This window comes from Typopeltis vanoorti, chromosome 12 (genome assembly GCF_054136105.1).
Source record: "Typopeltis vanoorti isolate ZY-2024b chromosome 12, IOZ_Tvanoo_1.0, whole genome shotgun sequence".
NCBI lineage: Eukaryota > Metazoa > Arthropoda > Arachnida > Uropygi > Thelyphonidae > Typopeltis > Typopeltis vanoorti.
Genome location: NC_143560.1, coordinates 123,166,924 through 123,185,140, shown reverse-complemented (window position 1 = coordinate 123,185,140; position 18,217 = coordinate 123,166,924). Strand labels below are relative to the sequence as shown.

At 36.5% G+C, this 18,217-nt stretch overlaps 1 protein-coding gene across 1 annotated transcript in view; it reads left to right on the top strand.

The window, feature by feature from the left end:
- Nucleotides 1-18,217, top strand: part of LOC150101198 (deubiquitinating protein VCPIP1-like) — a 331,399-nt gene that overhangs the window by 106,882 nt on the left and 206,300 nt on the right. The window contains exon 5 of the mRNA XM_090402113.1: nt 12,827-13,066. Within this exon, the coding sequence (XP_090258239.1) occupies nt 12,827-13,066 (240 nt within the window). The remainder of the gene's footprint in view (nt 1-12,826; nt 13,067-18,217) is intronic.

The following is an 18,217-nucleotide window of genomic DNA, read 5'->3' as shown; positions in this document are numbered from 1 at the left end:
CAAAGAAATCTCAGCCAGGTTATTGCTTTTTATTATAACCGTGTCTTTCGCATCATTCACGAGAAGCTTCACATGACGAAGTTCAGTACAAAGTGGGTGCCCCAACTTCTGTCTTCAATTCAGAAGGAGCATCATGTGACCTGTTCTTACAAGTTTTTAGAGCTTTTCCAGGGAAATCAGAGAAGTGCTGGAATCCATTGTCACCGGAGCAGAAACCACGGTCCTTTATAATTATCCACTTTCCAAAAGGGATTCCATGGTGTGGTGCAAACTAGGCAAATTACTGCCAAGAAAAGCCAAGGTAACTCAGTCCACCAAGAAGATCATGGCAACAATCTTTTGGGATTACTGGAGAATTCTCTTGATTGACTTCAAGGAAAGGAATACCACCCTGAATATGGAATATTATGTTTCACTCCTGCACAAACTGCATGATGCCATAAAGGAGAAGAGATGAGGAATGCTGAGTCATGGTTTTTGCCTTCTTCACAACAATGCTTCAATCCACACAACTGTTGTTGCAAAGGCTGCAGTGAAAGACTGTGGTTTCCAGGAAATTGAACACCTACCCTACAGCCCAGATCTAGTAGCTAGTGATTACTACATCTTCTCAAAACTGAAGACAGTTTTATGACTTCTATTTTGATAAATAAAACCGGGTGTGTGTGTGGGGGGGGGGGGGGGGGGGTTACTGATGACAGTGCTTTCTCTTGTCAGGTGGGGTTCAGAGGTTAAAAGTTTGAGAACCACTGATGTACACTGAATGATATTACTTATTCGGTTACATTCATCTACTGTCTGTCTTTACCACTCTGCAGATTCTGAATATCAGTTCGACCTCTTCAACTTTCTATCCAGGCCAAACTGGAAGAGATACAGAAGTATTTGTGGTAAGAGGTGATTTAATACAAATTATTCATCTACTAACCAGAATACTAGATAACCTTCTGCGCTCACCCAACACTCTTCATCTTTACCAGTTCTCCTTCCATATATACCATAAAGATCATCTATTATATATATATATATGCACTCGGCTATTCTCAGCAGCATGTGTTTTGGCACTGCACTAGTGCCAAGGAGAAGGATAATCTCGAGGAGTATTACTCTTCCTTTCCATGGTCAGGCTACTGCTTCTACTCTCCTAAATACATGCCCCAAATAAGTCATTATTTTTGCTTAAGTAAAGAGACTCTTGATGAATGAACTTCATTCTTCACTCTGTTCAAAATTCTTTCCCACTATCAAAGCTATAGTTTAATAATAGATTCGGCAAGGCAGTCCAGGAGAAAAATTTATAACACAAGTAGCTTGAAACAAGAATTCCAATTTCATTTTCTGCCTGTCATGAAGGTGCAACAAATGCAAACCATAAACAAACCCTGTCTTTTAAAAGGTCAGATGCAGGAAACTTGCCTCCAATATGAAAAGTATTATATACAATAGCTAATCCTTGCTATTATTGCTTCTATACTTTTTCATACTCAGAACACATTTATCTTGGAAGCAAGCCTATAATACAGATCATTCCAACAAAAAGGGAGGTAAGTTTGCTGACCCATTGCCTTTACCTCACTTAAGATAATGGAAGAGTTATCAACAGCCAACTTCTTTGCTATGTGAAGATCCATTAGGTAATTAGTGACCAATACAGATTCCACCATATTCTAGATAAGTGGAAGATCTAAACTACATCACCCTCATCGGAAGATACAAGCAATTGGAGAGGTTAGGAGAAATCTGTGGTGGTGGTGTACTTGATTCCCAGAACCTTTTATCAGGTCTGGCATCAGAGCCTGCTTAACAAGTTTCCTTGAGTGTACCTTCTATTCTCTGTAATTGGATATTCGTCTCTCTTTCCAGTTGATTCGGCAGTTGACTGCTGTCATCAGCACAGCTATCTGTTTTGATGACAGCAGTGTACCAGGGCTCTGTTGTAGCATCTACCTTTTTAATACATAAGACTTCTTTTCGCTGACCATTGACTCTGTCCATAATTTTACTGATGACAGTATGCTGCATTCCTCCCACTTATTCCACTCAAACATCCCAGCTTGTACAACCAGGTACTTAAACATAGACCTGCCTTTTTTCACATAAAAAGATCTAATTTCACCTCTTCTTGCCTTTGATAATATTCAAATCATTAGCAGGATCAGATTTTTCTCAGGTGGACATTTACCTCTAGTCTCTCTTGGCACAAACAAATGTTGATTATATCTTTTCACCCATCCGGCTACCAGTCCTGTACAACTCTCATATCTGTCCACCCTTAGAATACTGCAGATGTTTTGCATAGTGCAGCAGCAGCAATCTATACAAATCTCAAATCGGTCATAAAATCTAATGCTGTCCATAGGAGAGCAGTTCAAGTTCTTGCTTGAACTGCTCACTTTAACCATCCATGGTGCCATCCGTGGCACCATGGATGACCTTTTCTTTCTTTTTTTTCAAGAAAATATGTATGATAAATAAACACAACTGTAAATTACACATTGATTAGAAAAACACCCACAAGTTTAATCAGAATTTTGATGCTCTTGAGGGGAGAGCTTCTTGGCATTTTTCTGATAAGTAGAATTAACGAAATCAATTTTTGCTTGTTTCAGTTTCAACATCTCATTCATCAGGATAAATGCATGTAGCTCCATGAGAATTACTTCCCAAACAAGCTCTGAATATTGAGTGGGATTTAAAAGGTATCGATCCAAACACATATTGATAAGAAAATAACTATTTATTAACTTAAAAGCTAATATTTTGCTGGTATTATATCCAGCATCTTCAGAGCACACAAACAAAGTTTGTTACAAATGCTAGACTTTTAGTATATGTTAATATCGTATGCAAGGCACGACAGTACGGAAAGTAAAATTGGTGCAGCAACTGAAGAGGTTAGCCTTCTTAAAAAGGTGCTGAGATACCAATTTGATACCAAACTGTATAAAAATTAAGAACAAGTTTCACTCGGCCAAAGCCCAATGTATTTATAAACGAGTGAGTTTAGCACTATTACGGGAACAGATATACGCTACTCGCCGAGAACTTTCAAAATAAATTCATCCATCAGTGCACTATGTGATATACTAATTGACATTTTGAACCCGGAGCTATGGGATATCCTGGAGAGGATCTCAGACTCTACAGCCAATAAAGAATTCGCTGAAATTAAAAACTGTAACCAGAAGAAATTTAAATTCCTCCAGCAATGCAGTGCCGTGGCCATAATTACATCAAGATGGCGTCATTGTGAACTTATCATTGTTAACCTTAACTAAAGAAGCGCCACGACTGCATTAAGTCGTGGACACAATTTTGCCATTACTCCTAAAGAAGTTCCAAAAACCAAAATAATGGCTTCCGTTGAACGTGGAATATACGACCTGCCTCCAGCAACAGCCAATAATATTAGGTTAGACGTGGCCAATATCCTAATCCATTCTAAGTCTCCCAAAAATAATATCCCACATAAAGAAATAATGGCTCTAAAAGAGCTACGCAATAATAACCACATTACAATAACCAAATCAGACAAAGGAAACGTAATTGTAGTAATGGATACAACAGAATATGAAAGCAAAATGCACACACTTCTCCAAGACCGGTTAACATATCAAAGTATAGATCGAGATCCCACCAACTCATAAAAGAATAAGGTGTGCAAGCTATTGAACAAAGTCACTTCCTGGCCAAAAGAAACAGTCAACAAACTCAAACCCTCTCACCTTAAAACACCCAGAATATATGGAGCTCCAAAAATACACAAACAAGGTACACCTTTATGCCCTATTGTAGATAGTATAAACAGTCCTACATATAAAGTAGCTAAACATTTAGCCAAACTACTAGCCACTTGCACAAACAATTCTCCCTCTTTTGTTAAAAATTTCTACCCACCTAAAAAGTATTTTAGAAAATACTTTTTAGGTGGGTAGAAAATAGTTCAAACCTAATGGTGAGTTTTGATATCACTTCATTATTCACTAATGTACCATTGACTGAAACACTTAACTTACTAAATTCACAATTTCTCCCTGATATATTTCAGCTATTTAAAGTCACAGTACAGGCAGGTTATTTTACATGGAAAGGGAAAATATACAAACAATTAGATGGGACAGCTATGGGATTCCCCCCCCCCCCCTTAGCTAACTTCTACATAGAACATCTGGAAAAGCTAGCTATCAACACAGCCACTCTCAAACCTAGTTTCTGGCTACGCTATGTTGATGATGTATTTGCTATTTTGCCACATGACCCAGACACATTGAATACATTTTTAGTGCATCTAAATAGCCAGCACCCTAAAATCCACTTTACAATGGAACTAGAAGCCAATGACTGCCTGCTCTTCCTGGACACACTGATCACACATCTTCCAGAAGGTTCCTTATCATTTCTGGTTTATAGAAAACCCACACATACAGGGAGGTATTTACACGAACAATCACACCATCACCCTTCTCAACAATATGGCATCTTAAAAATATTAACCCATAGAGCTAGAGCAATCTGTTCCAATGACATTGCTCTCACTGCTGAACTTTCTCACCTGTGCCACACCTTCCTAACCAATGACTATAATACCCATAAGATAGATAAAATACTAAATGCTACCCAGAAATCTCCCCCACTATCTACCACAGAAGACTACAACAAAACTATCACCATCCCGTACATTAAAGGCACATATGAAAAGATATGTAAGGTACTTAACAAACATCAACTGCTCACTGTATTTAAACCTTATGTGAAATTGGCAACTCTCATCCGTTCACCTAAGGACAGATTCAATCCTTTATCACATCCAGGAGTCTATGAAGTGCCCTGTTCTTGTCATCGAGCCTACTACGGACAGACAGGAAGAACTGTGGACATCTGCCTCGGTGAACACAAAAAATATATCTGGTACTTTCGTTATGGCAAGTCGGGTCTGGCAGACCATGCTTTGGATACCCCAGCACACAGGAATCAATTGGAAAAAAACAAAAGTACTGCACAGAAGCTTCTACAAGTCAGAGAGGTTGTTCCTGGAATCAACAGAAGCCTTAAAACATACTCGAAACCTTAACAAGTATGACTGTATAAATCTACCAAAGATTTGGGAGACAGTCATCGTAAGACCAAATTAATTATTTTAATTTTATTTTTTTCAAACTTTGGACTACTATTTTTCACAAGTTTAATGGACTACTATATTTTTTTCAAAACTTTGGACTACTGTTTTTTTTATATAACTTAGATGGTGCCATACTAGCCCCACAATTTTATTTTTTTCAAACTTTGTACTACTATTTTTCGAAAGTTTCAAGGACTACTGTTTTTTTTTTTTAACTTTTTTTTTTTTACACACAATGAAAATCCTAGAAAGGGTTCTTGATGAAAGACTGAGAAAGGAGGTGGAGATTGCAAAGGAGCAATTTGGCTTCATGCCTGGTCGATCGGCCACAGATGCTATCTTTGGGGTATGGCAGATGATGGAAAAGTTTCGAGAGAAGCAACGGGAGCTACATCTGGTTTTCATTGATCTGGAGAAAGCATATAAAGTGCCAAGGCAAGAAGTCTGGAGGTGGCTGAGGGAGAAGAAGGTACTGGAGAAATATGTCAGGTTGGTGCAGGAGATGTACAGACAAGTGTTCGAACCTGCCTGGGAGTGACAGAAAGTTTTCCAGTGACAGTTGGCTTGCATCAAGGGTCTGCATTAAGTCCGTTCCTGTTTAATATTGTGATGGAGGAAGCGAGAGAAGATGCACCTTGGACTATGTTGTATGCAGAATCAAGAGAAGAAGTGGCAGCCAAACTGGAAAGTTGGAGGAAAGTACTGGAAGAGAGAGAGAGAGAGAGATGAGACTGAGCAGAAGTAAGACCGAGTATATGTGTTGCGAAGTGGATGGCAGTCAAGAGACATCTGTCTGGTGCTGGAAAGAAATGTCATCAGGAAGGTCAGTGACTTTAGATACTTAGGTTCAACAATGAAAGAGAATGGTGAGGCTGAGAAGGAAGTGGGATATAGGATGGAGGAACTGGAGAGAGATGGCTGGAGTGCTATGTGATAAGAGGGTGCTGATCAATCTTAAAGGCAAAATTTACAGGACAGTGGTGAGACCAACTATGACATATGCTTTGGAAACTGTGGCCCTGAGGAAAAATAACATCAGCAGGATGGAGGTAGCAGAGATGAGAATGCTTAGGTGGATGTGCGGTGTGACCAGAAAGGATCATCTGAGAAATGACTATGTAAGGGGAACGGTGAAAGTTACTTAGGAGCAAAGATACAGGAGGCAAGGTTGAGATGGTTTGGTCATGTGATGAGGAGGGAGGAAGAGTATGTGGGAAGAAAGGTCATGCAGATGGATGTGCAGGGGAAGAGTAAGTGTGGACGGCCAAAGAAGAGATGGAGGGAGATGGTGGAGGAGGACTTGAGGATGAAGAACTTGGATGTGGCTACAGCCCAAGACAGGAAGTTGTGGAGGAGACTCGCCACAAACAACGACCCTACTTAAGTGGGAAAAGCTGCAGAAGAAGAAGAATGACGCCGTATTAGGACTTTAGTCTTGTGTTGCACGTTGCAATTACTTATACTAGCTCCACTGTTACACGGAATTGTGGTTGTCTCGCATTTGTAACAAACTTTGTTTGTGTGCTCTGAAGATGCTGGACATAATACCAGCAAAATATTAGCTTTTAAGTTAATAAATAGTTATTTTCTTATCAATCTGTGTTCGCATCAGTACCGTTGAAATCCAATTCAACTTGTGTGATTAACACATAAGCCTATCCACTCGTTTAAGCTCTGAATGCTCTTTCATAGGCAGGTTCATATGAGAACAATGATACTTCTTCAGTTTCTTTTTGTTCTCGTTTGGCAAGTTTGAGCCCTTCAAAATTGGGCACAATTTGTAACCATAAATTTTTCCATGTCTCTGATTTCTAGCTTGCATTTGTCCACACTTTGCCAGTATTATCATTAGTGCCTTGGGTTATAACTCTTCCAGAATTCTTTTAATTCTGGAAGCGTTAACCACTCTTCTTGAGTTGTTAACTGTTGGCTTGTCTTCTACATTGGTTGCCATGAACCATTATTGAAACTTGAGCTTACTAATGGTACTTCATCTTAAAGTTTGCATTGCAATGCTGATCCATTAGGGAAGTGGCTTTCAGAGGAAAAATTTCCCTTTTATGAATCCTTGTAATACTCATGGTCTAAGCTGATATGTTATTGACAAATAAGAGTGCTTTTTCTTTTCTTTTCCAGTTTATTTATTTATTTATTCATATGGAGTTTCCTCCCTTTTCTCCCCCGTCCCTATTGGGGCGAGTTGAGCCTCCTCGTAGGGGGTTAAGTATTTATGGCTTTAGATCCGTGTGTGTTTACGAGGCCAGTTTGCCTGCTTATGGGATGAAAAACCCCAGATAAACTGAGAGGAAAAACCCTGCTGTCCACGCCCAAGACCGGCTAACTTGGCTATGGCTGAGGAAGATCCTTAAGCTCCTCACATCGGCGACAGGAATTTAACCCAGGACACTCCTTCCCCATGTATATGGTTGTGAAGCGCAAAGCCACTAGGCTAACAGCACGGACTTCTTTTCCAGTGATATCACTATACTGCTTGATTAATACAAAAGCCTATGCCTTTCAATTACTCTTAAAAATCATTGGAATTTGAGACTTAATCTCATTCTTCAGTGTTCTTAGATTCTGGGAGGAAGGTATTTCATCACAAAATCATTGTTAGAGTTGAGATTGAATTGAACGCCTTGTGCCCTTGCAGCTTATTTCCACTCTTCATAATAGGTGTTTTTTTTTTTTTTTCGTTTCTTTTTCCAGAAGAGACTACTTTCATTGAAGTTGAACATTTGTGGAGGTGAATAACCTTGGATGAGCTCTTTGAGATTTATCACAAATTTGTTAGCTGCAGGTTTATCTTCTGATGCTACTTTACAGTTTGTTTGATCCCAGCTCTAAATTTAAACTGCCTGAACCAATCTATAATTTGCTATAAATATGAATCTGAAACTTTGATCTTCTTTTATCAGATCAGAAATATGGTCTGGATGCTTTACACATAATTTCTGCTGTAACAACTATGTTTTTGTGATGTCTCTGCTCACCACTTCAGCAGTTCCTTTTCAAGAAAGTAAAGCATGCATAATTATTACCTGACACCTCCAGGGAGTCCAATGACTCATCGAGGGGGCTCACCTACTCTACAACTCTGTCTCCACCACTCATTTCACCAACTACAATGAACTACAACTACAATCATCACCTACCGCCCACCACCACTATTATTTTCACAGACAATCACAAATATCCATGCCCACATGGGATTCGAACCCCGCTGCCTTTTGGATGGAGAGCAGATATGCTAACCACTTGGCCAACCAGGCCAGCAAATGTCAATGATGTCAACTATCTTCATGTACTCTGCAATGAATTATTAGTCATTTTGAAGAAATGGGTCGTTGGGAGTTATACCTGGCAGAGGTTGCAAACCAATCAGTTCACAATAAGTGAATGAAGTTGCTTCTTCTTTTATGGAGCAGGCCATAAATAATAGCATTGGTTCCTTCAGTGCACATGCTATCAAGGCACACGGATGTGCTTTGCATAACTGTTGGAAAATTCTACAGAAGATTCTGCATATCTATCCATTTAAGATAACTCTGACACAGGAGTTGCACCCACACGGCTTTAAAAGTTGACCGAAATTTGCTTAACATTCCTTGCCCGAGTGGAGTTGGATACTGTGTAACCATGGATGATTTTGTGGAAAGATTAGGCTCACTTTCACCTGAATGTAGCAGTGAATCCTACAATTGCCAAGTATGGACCATGCAAAACCTGAATGTAATCCAACAAATTCTTTTGCATTAATCCAACGTTAGGGTCTGGTGTGGGTTTACAATGTCGTTTATCATTGGACCATTCTTCTTAAAGGTCATTTGCCAGTCAAGTCCTGTGGCCTGCTCAGTTAGTGCCAAAAGGTATCGCGATATGATAAACAATTTTGTTTGTCACAGCTGTACCTGTGCATGGATTCATTCATTTTCATGCTGCATTGGGGTCTCCTCCACACATTGGTTGATCCATACGGTGTGTTCTTTGAGAACATTTCACATGAGCAGAGTGATCAGCTGTGCATTCCCCAATGAATAGCCACCTTGTTCACCTGATCTGACTCTCTGTGACTTTTGGCTCTGGAGATTTCTCAAAGATGGGGTTTATCAGGATCATCCTGGTAACTTGTCAGTGCTGAAAGACAGCATAACACAGCATGCGTACATCAGTCACGAGCAGTTGCATTCCATTGGACACACTGTGCAAAGGATGTAGTTTGTGGAAAATGGGAAGGGCAGCACATTGAACAGTACAGCCTGTGAATGCATAATGGAAGTGAATGAAAATGTTTTATTTATGCTTGTGTTGCTTTCCTCCTCCTCCTTACACACAGAGAAAAATTACCACATCTACATTTGGTACATCATACAGCATCCCTCTTGTGGTGAATTTTATTATTATTATTATGTGACACCTCCAGGGAGTCCAAAGACTCATCAAGGGAGGACATCTACTTTACAACTCTATCTCCGCCACTCAGTCCACCAACTATAATGAACCGCAACTACCATCATCATCTACACCAATGCCATCTACTACCCACTACCACCACTAGTATTTTCACAGACTAAACACACATCCATTCCCATGGTGGGATTCGAACCCATAGCCTTTTGGCTGAAGAGCAGATACGCTAAGCATTTGGCCAACCAGGCTGACATTTTAGGACTTTTTTTTTTTCTTCTCAGATATCGCTTCTGCATGATGCACAATGTGTTAAAGTATCTTTAACACATTACACTTTAACTCAGGAATACTTTAATTTTGATCACCCTGTCTCTTCTTCTTCTCTTCCGTCTAAGACGGGTTGAGTCTTCTCTTGAGCAGGATCTTCCAGTCTTCTCTATTCCTTGCTGTTCAAAAAAGTTCCTTATATGTTCTGCATCCCGAGATGTTCTTTATTAATTTCAGCCAGGTAATTCTTGTTCTTGCGGGTCTTCTTTTTTCAGTTGGAAAAGTATTGATTAGGACGTTAGGAAGTCTGTCTGCGTCCATGCGTACAGTGTGTCCAAACCATCTCAGTTGTTGTTTTCTAATTTTTTCTATTATTGTCTTTTTATACAATAGTTCTTGTCTGACTGTGATGTTTGTTTTCTTTTCTATCCAACTTGTTCTATTTATTTTTCTTAAGCATTTCATTTCAAATGCCAGCAGTTTTTTCTCCTCTCTTTTTTTAACTGTCCACGCTTCTGCTTCATAGATGACTGTTGGTATAATTATTGCTTCATATAATTTGATTTTGGCTTGCTTAGATATCTTGTTTGTTTTCCAGATTTTCTGTAATTTTCCAATGGTGGTCCATCCTATCGCTATTCTGTGTTTGAGTGTTTTGAGTTCATCTATTGTTTCTGTTAGTTTTGATCCAAGGTATATGAAGTTGTCTACTTGTTCTATTTGTTCTCCGTTTAGGGTGGTTGAGATGGTAGTTCTGTTCCTCCCTATTTTCATCACTTTTGTCTTTTGTATATTTATTGTCATGTCATATGTTTTACAGGTTTCATTTAGCTTGTTGATCAACTTTTGTAGTTCATTTGGGGTTCTTGCAAGAAGGACAAGATCATCTGCATATTTGATATTATTTATGTTTAAACCATTGACATTGATTCCAGGCTCGTTGTCTATTGCCTTCTTTACAACTTCTTCTAGATATATGTTGAATAGGCATGGGGATAATGGGCATCCTTGCATCACTCCTTTTTGGATCTCTATGGGTTCTGTTGTGAGTTTGTCCTTTTTAATTATTCCATTTGTATTAGAGTAATATTTTATCAGAAACTGTATTATATATTTATCTATTGCTTTTTCTAGTAGAATTTTAAGAAGGATTTCTCTGTTGATGCTATCAAAAGCTTGTTTAAAGTCCACAAAACAGCAATATAGTTCTTTATGGTCTTCCCAGCTGAGCTCTGCTAGTTGGTGCAATGTGAAAATTTGGTCTATTGTTGAATAGTTTCCTCAGAAACCAGCTTGTTCTATGCCTATCATTTCTTCATAGGTGTTTTTTAATCTATTTTGTATAATTCTTATGAATATTTTATAGGTGTGAGGGAGTGAATTGATTGGTCTGTAATTTCTGCAGTCTCTTTTGTCTCCTTTCTTGTATATTGGGATGATCTTTCCAGTCATCTGGGATCTCTCCTGTTTGTAGTATTTTATTGAATAGGGCTGTTAAATATTCTATTGATATGCTGCCTCCATATGACCACAGTTCAGTAGGGATAGTATCAATGCCTGGTATTGTTTTTCATCTGTTTTATTGCGTATCTAACTTCTTCTTGTAAAATTTTTGGGTGATCATTATTTTCTTCTATTGTTGGCATTGTAGTTTTGTTTCCTTGGTGGAAGATAGTCTTAAAATGGTTTGACCAGATTTTTCTTATATATTCAATATTCCCAGTTTCAGTCATCTTGTTGTTTATCATTGTTACTGCTTTTGCTGAGAATTCCTTTGTAATTTCTCTTACAGTATCATGGAAGACTGTATCTGGATATATTGCATAAAACCAGATAAAAAGCTGAAGATTTATTTTCTCTGAATGGAAACAAAAATAAATATCTCATACACAACTACACAAAACATGACTCAAAATTTGGTGGCCATTTAAAAAATACATTATGTATGCATTTCTGTTTGGTATTTATTTAATGACAATATTTTGTGGGTTCAGTGTGCTTTCCTAAGTGTATATATTTGTTGATAATAAGCCATAAGAAATTGCACTCATCTGAACTATACAGAGTTTGCCACAAAAAATCATAGTGAAGTGAATCTGAATATCATTTTGTTTTAATGTATTCTGAATAAAAAATCATAAGTAATGTGAACATCATAAGCAGCATCATGTTAAGTGGATGCCTAGTGTATGTACTTCCACAGGAACTGCTTCAATCAACTGTTATTCATCATTCCTCGACTTACCACTAAGCCTGTTAATACATTAGCAGCAGTTACCCAACATTCTTTTCCTCTTTCATTTCAGCTGCCTTTGTTCTCTAGAATTCCTGAACAGCTATGTCCTTCATCCCTTAAAGAAAAAGAGATCAGTTGGTTTTTTCTCCCTTAACTGTTCATGATTAACATATTCTTCCATGAAGTGTTCATGGAAGAATACAGATGCTTACCGTTATACCTATCAGTCAACGGGTAATAAATTGTGATAGATTAAATATTTACAAATATACATTTATTTAAATTGTGGTTTATAGATTTAAGCCCTTAGAAAGTTTAACTGAATTGTGAAAAGAAAAATATGTTGCCTACCCAGGATACCAGATGTTCTTCAATCTCATTGGATGGGATTTAGATAAATAATGATCTTCATCACTTAATGATTCATGCATTACCTATATTTGGAGAGCAACACTTGGTTTCTTCATTATTGTGAGGGGATATCATGATACATTCTTAGTCCATCTTTGAATTCATTCATACCAATGTCTCATACAACAAGCTTTCTCTTAGTGTCTCCCATAAAATACAATCCATAATTGTTCAAACCAAAAGTTAATGATTTGCTACTTGTCTGCTCTTTGATTTATCCAAAGAATGAGTCTTTTGAAGTTTTAGCTTCATTTAAGGTCAGATTGTTTGATTGCTATTAAAAAATAAAAATGATACTTGCAATTATATTTATTACATGAATATATACATTTTTAATATTGATATATTGTACTTCACAAGTTTTTCTTAAATTCTCAAATTAGGTCCATTACCTTGTCTTCCAAGGAATCTGATACCTAAGACATGGGGTGTACCTGAGAGCTTGCTTTCCAGATATATAGAATTTGATAAGTCAGGTTGTTGCATAATTGGTGGGGACAGAAGTCTGGGAGATGCATACATACTTCGTTTAGCTGCAGCAATGGAAGAAGTGTTCATGGAAGAATATGGAGTACATCCATCCTTAGTGGCAGATGTTCACCATTATGCCTATCAGTCAACAGGTAATAAATTGTGACATTAAATATTTACAAATATACATTTATTTAAATTGTGATTTAAAATATTTTAGATATTGCCTAAATAAAATCAGTTCAGATTGTTTGAGCAGAAGATTATTATTATTATCATTATTAACATCTGACCTCCATGGACTAGACTCATCGTGTGAGGTACACACTATTGCACACAATGCTCATCTAACCATGCCTTAAACTGATTCATTGTGTCTACATTCACAACATGCTGAGGCATTTCATTCCACTCACCAACCATTCTCCATGTAAAGAACCTTCTCCTCACTCCTCTGCTTACACCCTCCTTATACAGTTTCCTTATTCAAATTTAACATCCATGGCTTCATTATTAAAGTCTTATGAAAGTAAATTTAACCAAATGAATGCTGCAAGTTGAACCATTACTTTGAAAGGTTAAATGGGAATGACATATTTCTATGATAATGGAATAGAATAATTTACTTCAGTAAATTATTCAGAAATAGTCGCTATCAAAAATATTCTCATGGTGTGCATTCCCTGTAGTAACCAATTAAGAGATTTGAATGTTTTCTAAAAAAAATGAACTGAATGGAGAAAATAAAATCTTTTAAATATTAATTATTTATTAATATAATAATTATTTCTCTTTCTATAAGAGGAAAGGTTTCACAGCATTCTATATCAGTATTATTGCTGTGGTAAATGCAAATGATATGACTACAGTTTAACTAAGAGTTCTGTTTTAAAAATGTTTTGAGACAATCATCATCGTTGGAAGTTTTTCCACTTGGTTATACTATAAATTAAAGATACCAAGAAATTATATAATTGGTTTAATCCTTTATTCGAGTGTAAACAAACAAGTTTGCACCTGAACTATTTTCAGGACTGGGGCAACTTGTATAAATAAGCTAAGACTTCACATCAACTTGTCTTAGTATCCCATAATGCAAAGCACATTTCCTTGTAGAGGTATAATGCTATGCATTATGGGAAGGGTCACTACCCAGACCAGTTTCAACATATATTGAGGTCTCATGAGCAAGAACCATACCCAGAGTTGATTGTTAAGTTGATGTAATGCAGAAGTCATATTTTCATATATGAGTAGACAAAAGGTGTCACACCTTATTATTTAAAATACTCTGGATAAGGGAAAGTTGTTCGAAGTTTTTCCACTTGGTTATACTATAAATTAAAGATACCAAGAAATTATATACTTTGTTTAATCCTTTATCCGAGTGCAAGCAAACAAGTTTGCACCTGAACTATTTTCAGGACTGGGGCGACTCATATAAAGAAGCTAAGATTACTTCAACTTTAGTATAACCTCTGGGTCTGACGCCCACTGATGAGACAAATAAAGGTCGAAACTGGTCTGTGTAGTGACCCTTCCCATGATGCATAGCATTATACATGTCTGCAAGGAGATGTGCTTTGCATTGTGGGATACTAAGGCAAGTTGTTTGGAAGTCTTAGCTTATTTATGAGTTTCCCCAGTCCTGAAAATCGTTCAGGTGCAAACTTGTTTGCTTACACTTGGATAAAGGATTAAACCAAGTATATAATTTCTTGGTATCTTTAATTTTTTTCCTCTTTTGACTATCTTGATGTCAGGAATTAATGAACAACACGTGGACATCAAGTTTTGTGTTAATCTTGGCAAAACAAAAAAAAAAAAAAAAAAAAAAAGCCATATAAACTTTTCAGAAGGTTAAAACAGCTTTCAAGTATAATGTCTTAAGCTGCTCGAAGACATTACAGTGATTTAAAGATGGTCAAAGATGACCCTCACTCTGGACAACTCCCACTTCGTGATTTGGTGACTTGTATTCATGAAAAGGTAACCAACAATTGGGGAATTACTGTTTGAATGCTAGCCTTTGAAACAGGATCTCTATTGGATCTATCCACGAAATTCTGATGGAAGATTTAAAAATAAGAATTATTGCTGCAGAGTTTGTGCTGAGACTTTAGCTCTTTTCACTTGCAAGTTTCTGGCTCAAAAGAACATCAGTACCTCACTGACCCTATTCACCAAATTTGGTCTGTGGGCTTCTTTTTATTTCCTAAGCTTAAATTTGTACCTCCTGTAAACTTAAATTTTCTCCTCCTGTATTGATGCAGGAGGAGAAAATTTCAGAAAAGGGTATGTTCCTTATAGCTCATAAGCTTTTGTATACGTTTTAAATTAAGTACTGGAACTCTCTGAGCAGATCCATATAGTATCATATTAGGTGCTGAGGTTTTAATATTCCTCAAGAAATTGTCCATTCTTTGGCAGTGATGAAAAGTGATTGGTTTTTGTAAACTATAACAGCATAATTTTTTTTTCAAGATTGGAAAATCTCCTTAGATGGAATCATTGTTCTATTTTAAATGCAAAACACAATTATCACAGTTAATTTATTGTCCCTCAGCTTTTATGAATAAAATCAGACCAATAAAATGAGTATCAGACTAATAGCTATTATTATGTTTAAAATGATTTTGGTACAGAAAGTGATTCTTATTAACACAGAGTGCTCATATACTATTTTTTTGAATAGGAATATTCTGTTGGAAAAAAATAATAAAAAATAAATAAATAAAATAAAATATTATGTACACACTTGGGTCTCTTTTTATCCTTATCTTTTTTATGTGGTTTTGAAGTTATGCATTGCATAAATTCAAAACTTATGTACCGTTGTACATAATGAACAGCGTGTTGCAGCACATTCTGGCATAACGTGTAAGCAGTGAGTGTCTGTGAAATTTTAATTTTGTATGTGATTAAGTGTTTATCTTTTCATTATTGTAAGTCTAAATTTTGCTAATTTTTATTTTAAAGATTTAATTTGGCCCAATGGAGAAAAAAAATAGCACCAAAGAAAAGCAATTTCTTTGGAAATGAAAATTGCAATTTTAGATCGCTTAGCAAAAGCAGAGGGATCTATGGCGATTGGTAAACATTTTCATTTAGGTGAATCTACTATAAGAGCAATTAAAAAGAATGAATTCACAATAAGAAAATCTATCATTTCTGGCACAAATCTAAGTGCCAAATTATCATCGTACTCAAGAGACGCTTTATTAGAAAAAACGGAACGAGTGCTCATAATTCGGATTGAAGAATTAACTCAAAGAAGAATTCTTATAAGTGGTTATTTAATTAAACAAAAAGCTCTTCGGTTTTATGAACAGATGAAACAATTGGAGCCACCTACTTCCGTTCCCAGGCTGATAAAGAATTTTCGGCTAGCAAAGGATGGCTAACTGGGTTTTTAAAAAGGAATGCACTTCATAACGTGAAAATTACAGGCGAGGTTGCAGCAGCAGATGAAGAAGCAGCCAAAAATTTTCAAGAGAAGTTAGCCAGAATTATTGAAGATGGTGGATATTGTTCCAAACAAGTGTTTAACGCTGACAAAGCAGGATTATTTTGGCAGAAAATGCCTAGTCGAACTTGCATCACAAACTCTGAAAAAAAAGCAAGCCAAGATCAAATAGTGTTGTTACTTTATAGCAATGCATCAGGCAAAAAAAATTTTTAGTGCTCTAAAAGGCAAAGATCTAAAACAGCTGCTGGTACATTGGATGACTAATACAAAGGCCTGGGTAACAACTGCTGTATTTACTGAATGGTTCGATAATTGCTTTGTACCAGATACTAGAAGTGGAAACATATATGAAGGAAGAAACTCTCGATTTTTAAAGTTTTATTAATTGTTGACAATGCACCAAGTCATCTGCATTTAGAACATCCAAATGTGCAGATAGTGTTTTTTCCACCCAATACAACAAGCATTATTCAGCCATTAGATCAAGGCATAATTGCTACTTATAAAAAATATTACGTTAAGCACGCTTTTCAATTTATATTGGATAAAGTAGAAAATGAATCATTAACAGTAACTGACGTTTGGAAAAAAAAAATTTATTTTGGACTGCTTAAATCATGGTGCATCTGCTATCGCTGAAATAAGACCACAAACTTTAAATGCTTGCTGGAAAGCAGCTTGGCCTGGATGTGTTGCAAACAGTGTAACCATTCAAACATTTACATTATAAGCTGAAATCATTACTTTGGCACATGAAATTGGTGGAGAAGGTTTTGATGCATTTAACGAGAATGATGTAGACGAATTGCTTGTGGATAATGCCTTAAGTGACGATGATATTATTGGATATCGATTAACTTTAGATATTGTGGAAGGTGCAGAAAATGATAGTCTTGCAAAGAAAAACCTGTCCCCCTCCCTGCAAATATAATTCGAGAAGATCTGGTACTGTGCAGTAAATTGGAAAATCATTTTCTTGTTAATGACACAAATTCTGAACGAGCCTTTAAATTCCAACGTGAGCTGAAGAACTGTATGTCTGGATATCGCAAGCTGTATAAAAATTAGTAAAATCATCATTGCAAAGTTTAATTACTGATTCATTGTCAGAAGAAAAAAAAATTAGCTTCACTCTCGTTCTTCACAGAACGAGAATGAAGCTAATTCTGTTTGTGAAGAACCATTGCCTTTACCATACAGATCTGATGCGCTGACTATCTCTTCTGGTGATGAAAGTGATTTCGCAAACGTTGCCGAATATTGTCTAATAGCGATGGTAATTCTGATGACAAAATTTTAAAAGAGATTGTTACTTTTCAATAAAATTAAATGAATAAAGCTTTAAAAGAAACTTAGGCATTCTTATTTTCCTGAATTTTTATAAACTTTTTAATGCGATTTTAGGTTTATTTTAATTCATTGCTTCGGTTTTATGTGGTTTTAGAAAAGTATGGAATGTATCCCTAATTTTTCAATGTAAGTTAGGTCTTTTTTGTGCGATTTTTTTATATGCGATTTTCTGTGGAACGTATCTACTGCATAAAAAGAGACCCGACTATATATATATATATATATAGTGTGTGTGTGTTGTGGAGAGAGAGTGAGAGAGCAACAAGAAAGATAGCAGCTGAACTTTTCTACCAATTCACTAAGTTGTACAAAGACTGATTGTACAACTAGAGTTGTAAAATCGGTCTTTCATTAAGGAGCACCTTAATGAAAGACCGATTTATAAGTCTTTTATTTATCACTCTTTTATAAGCACCTTAATGAAAGACCGATTGTACAACTAGAGTTATACAATCGGTCTTTCATTAAGGAGAAACTAAAAGCT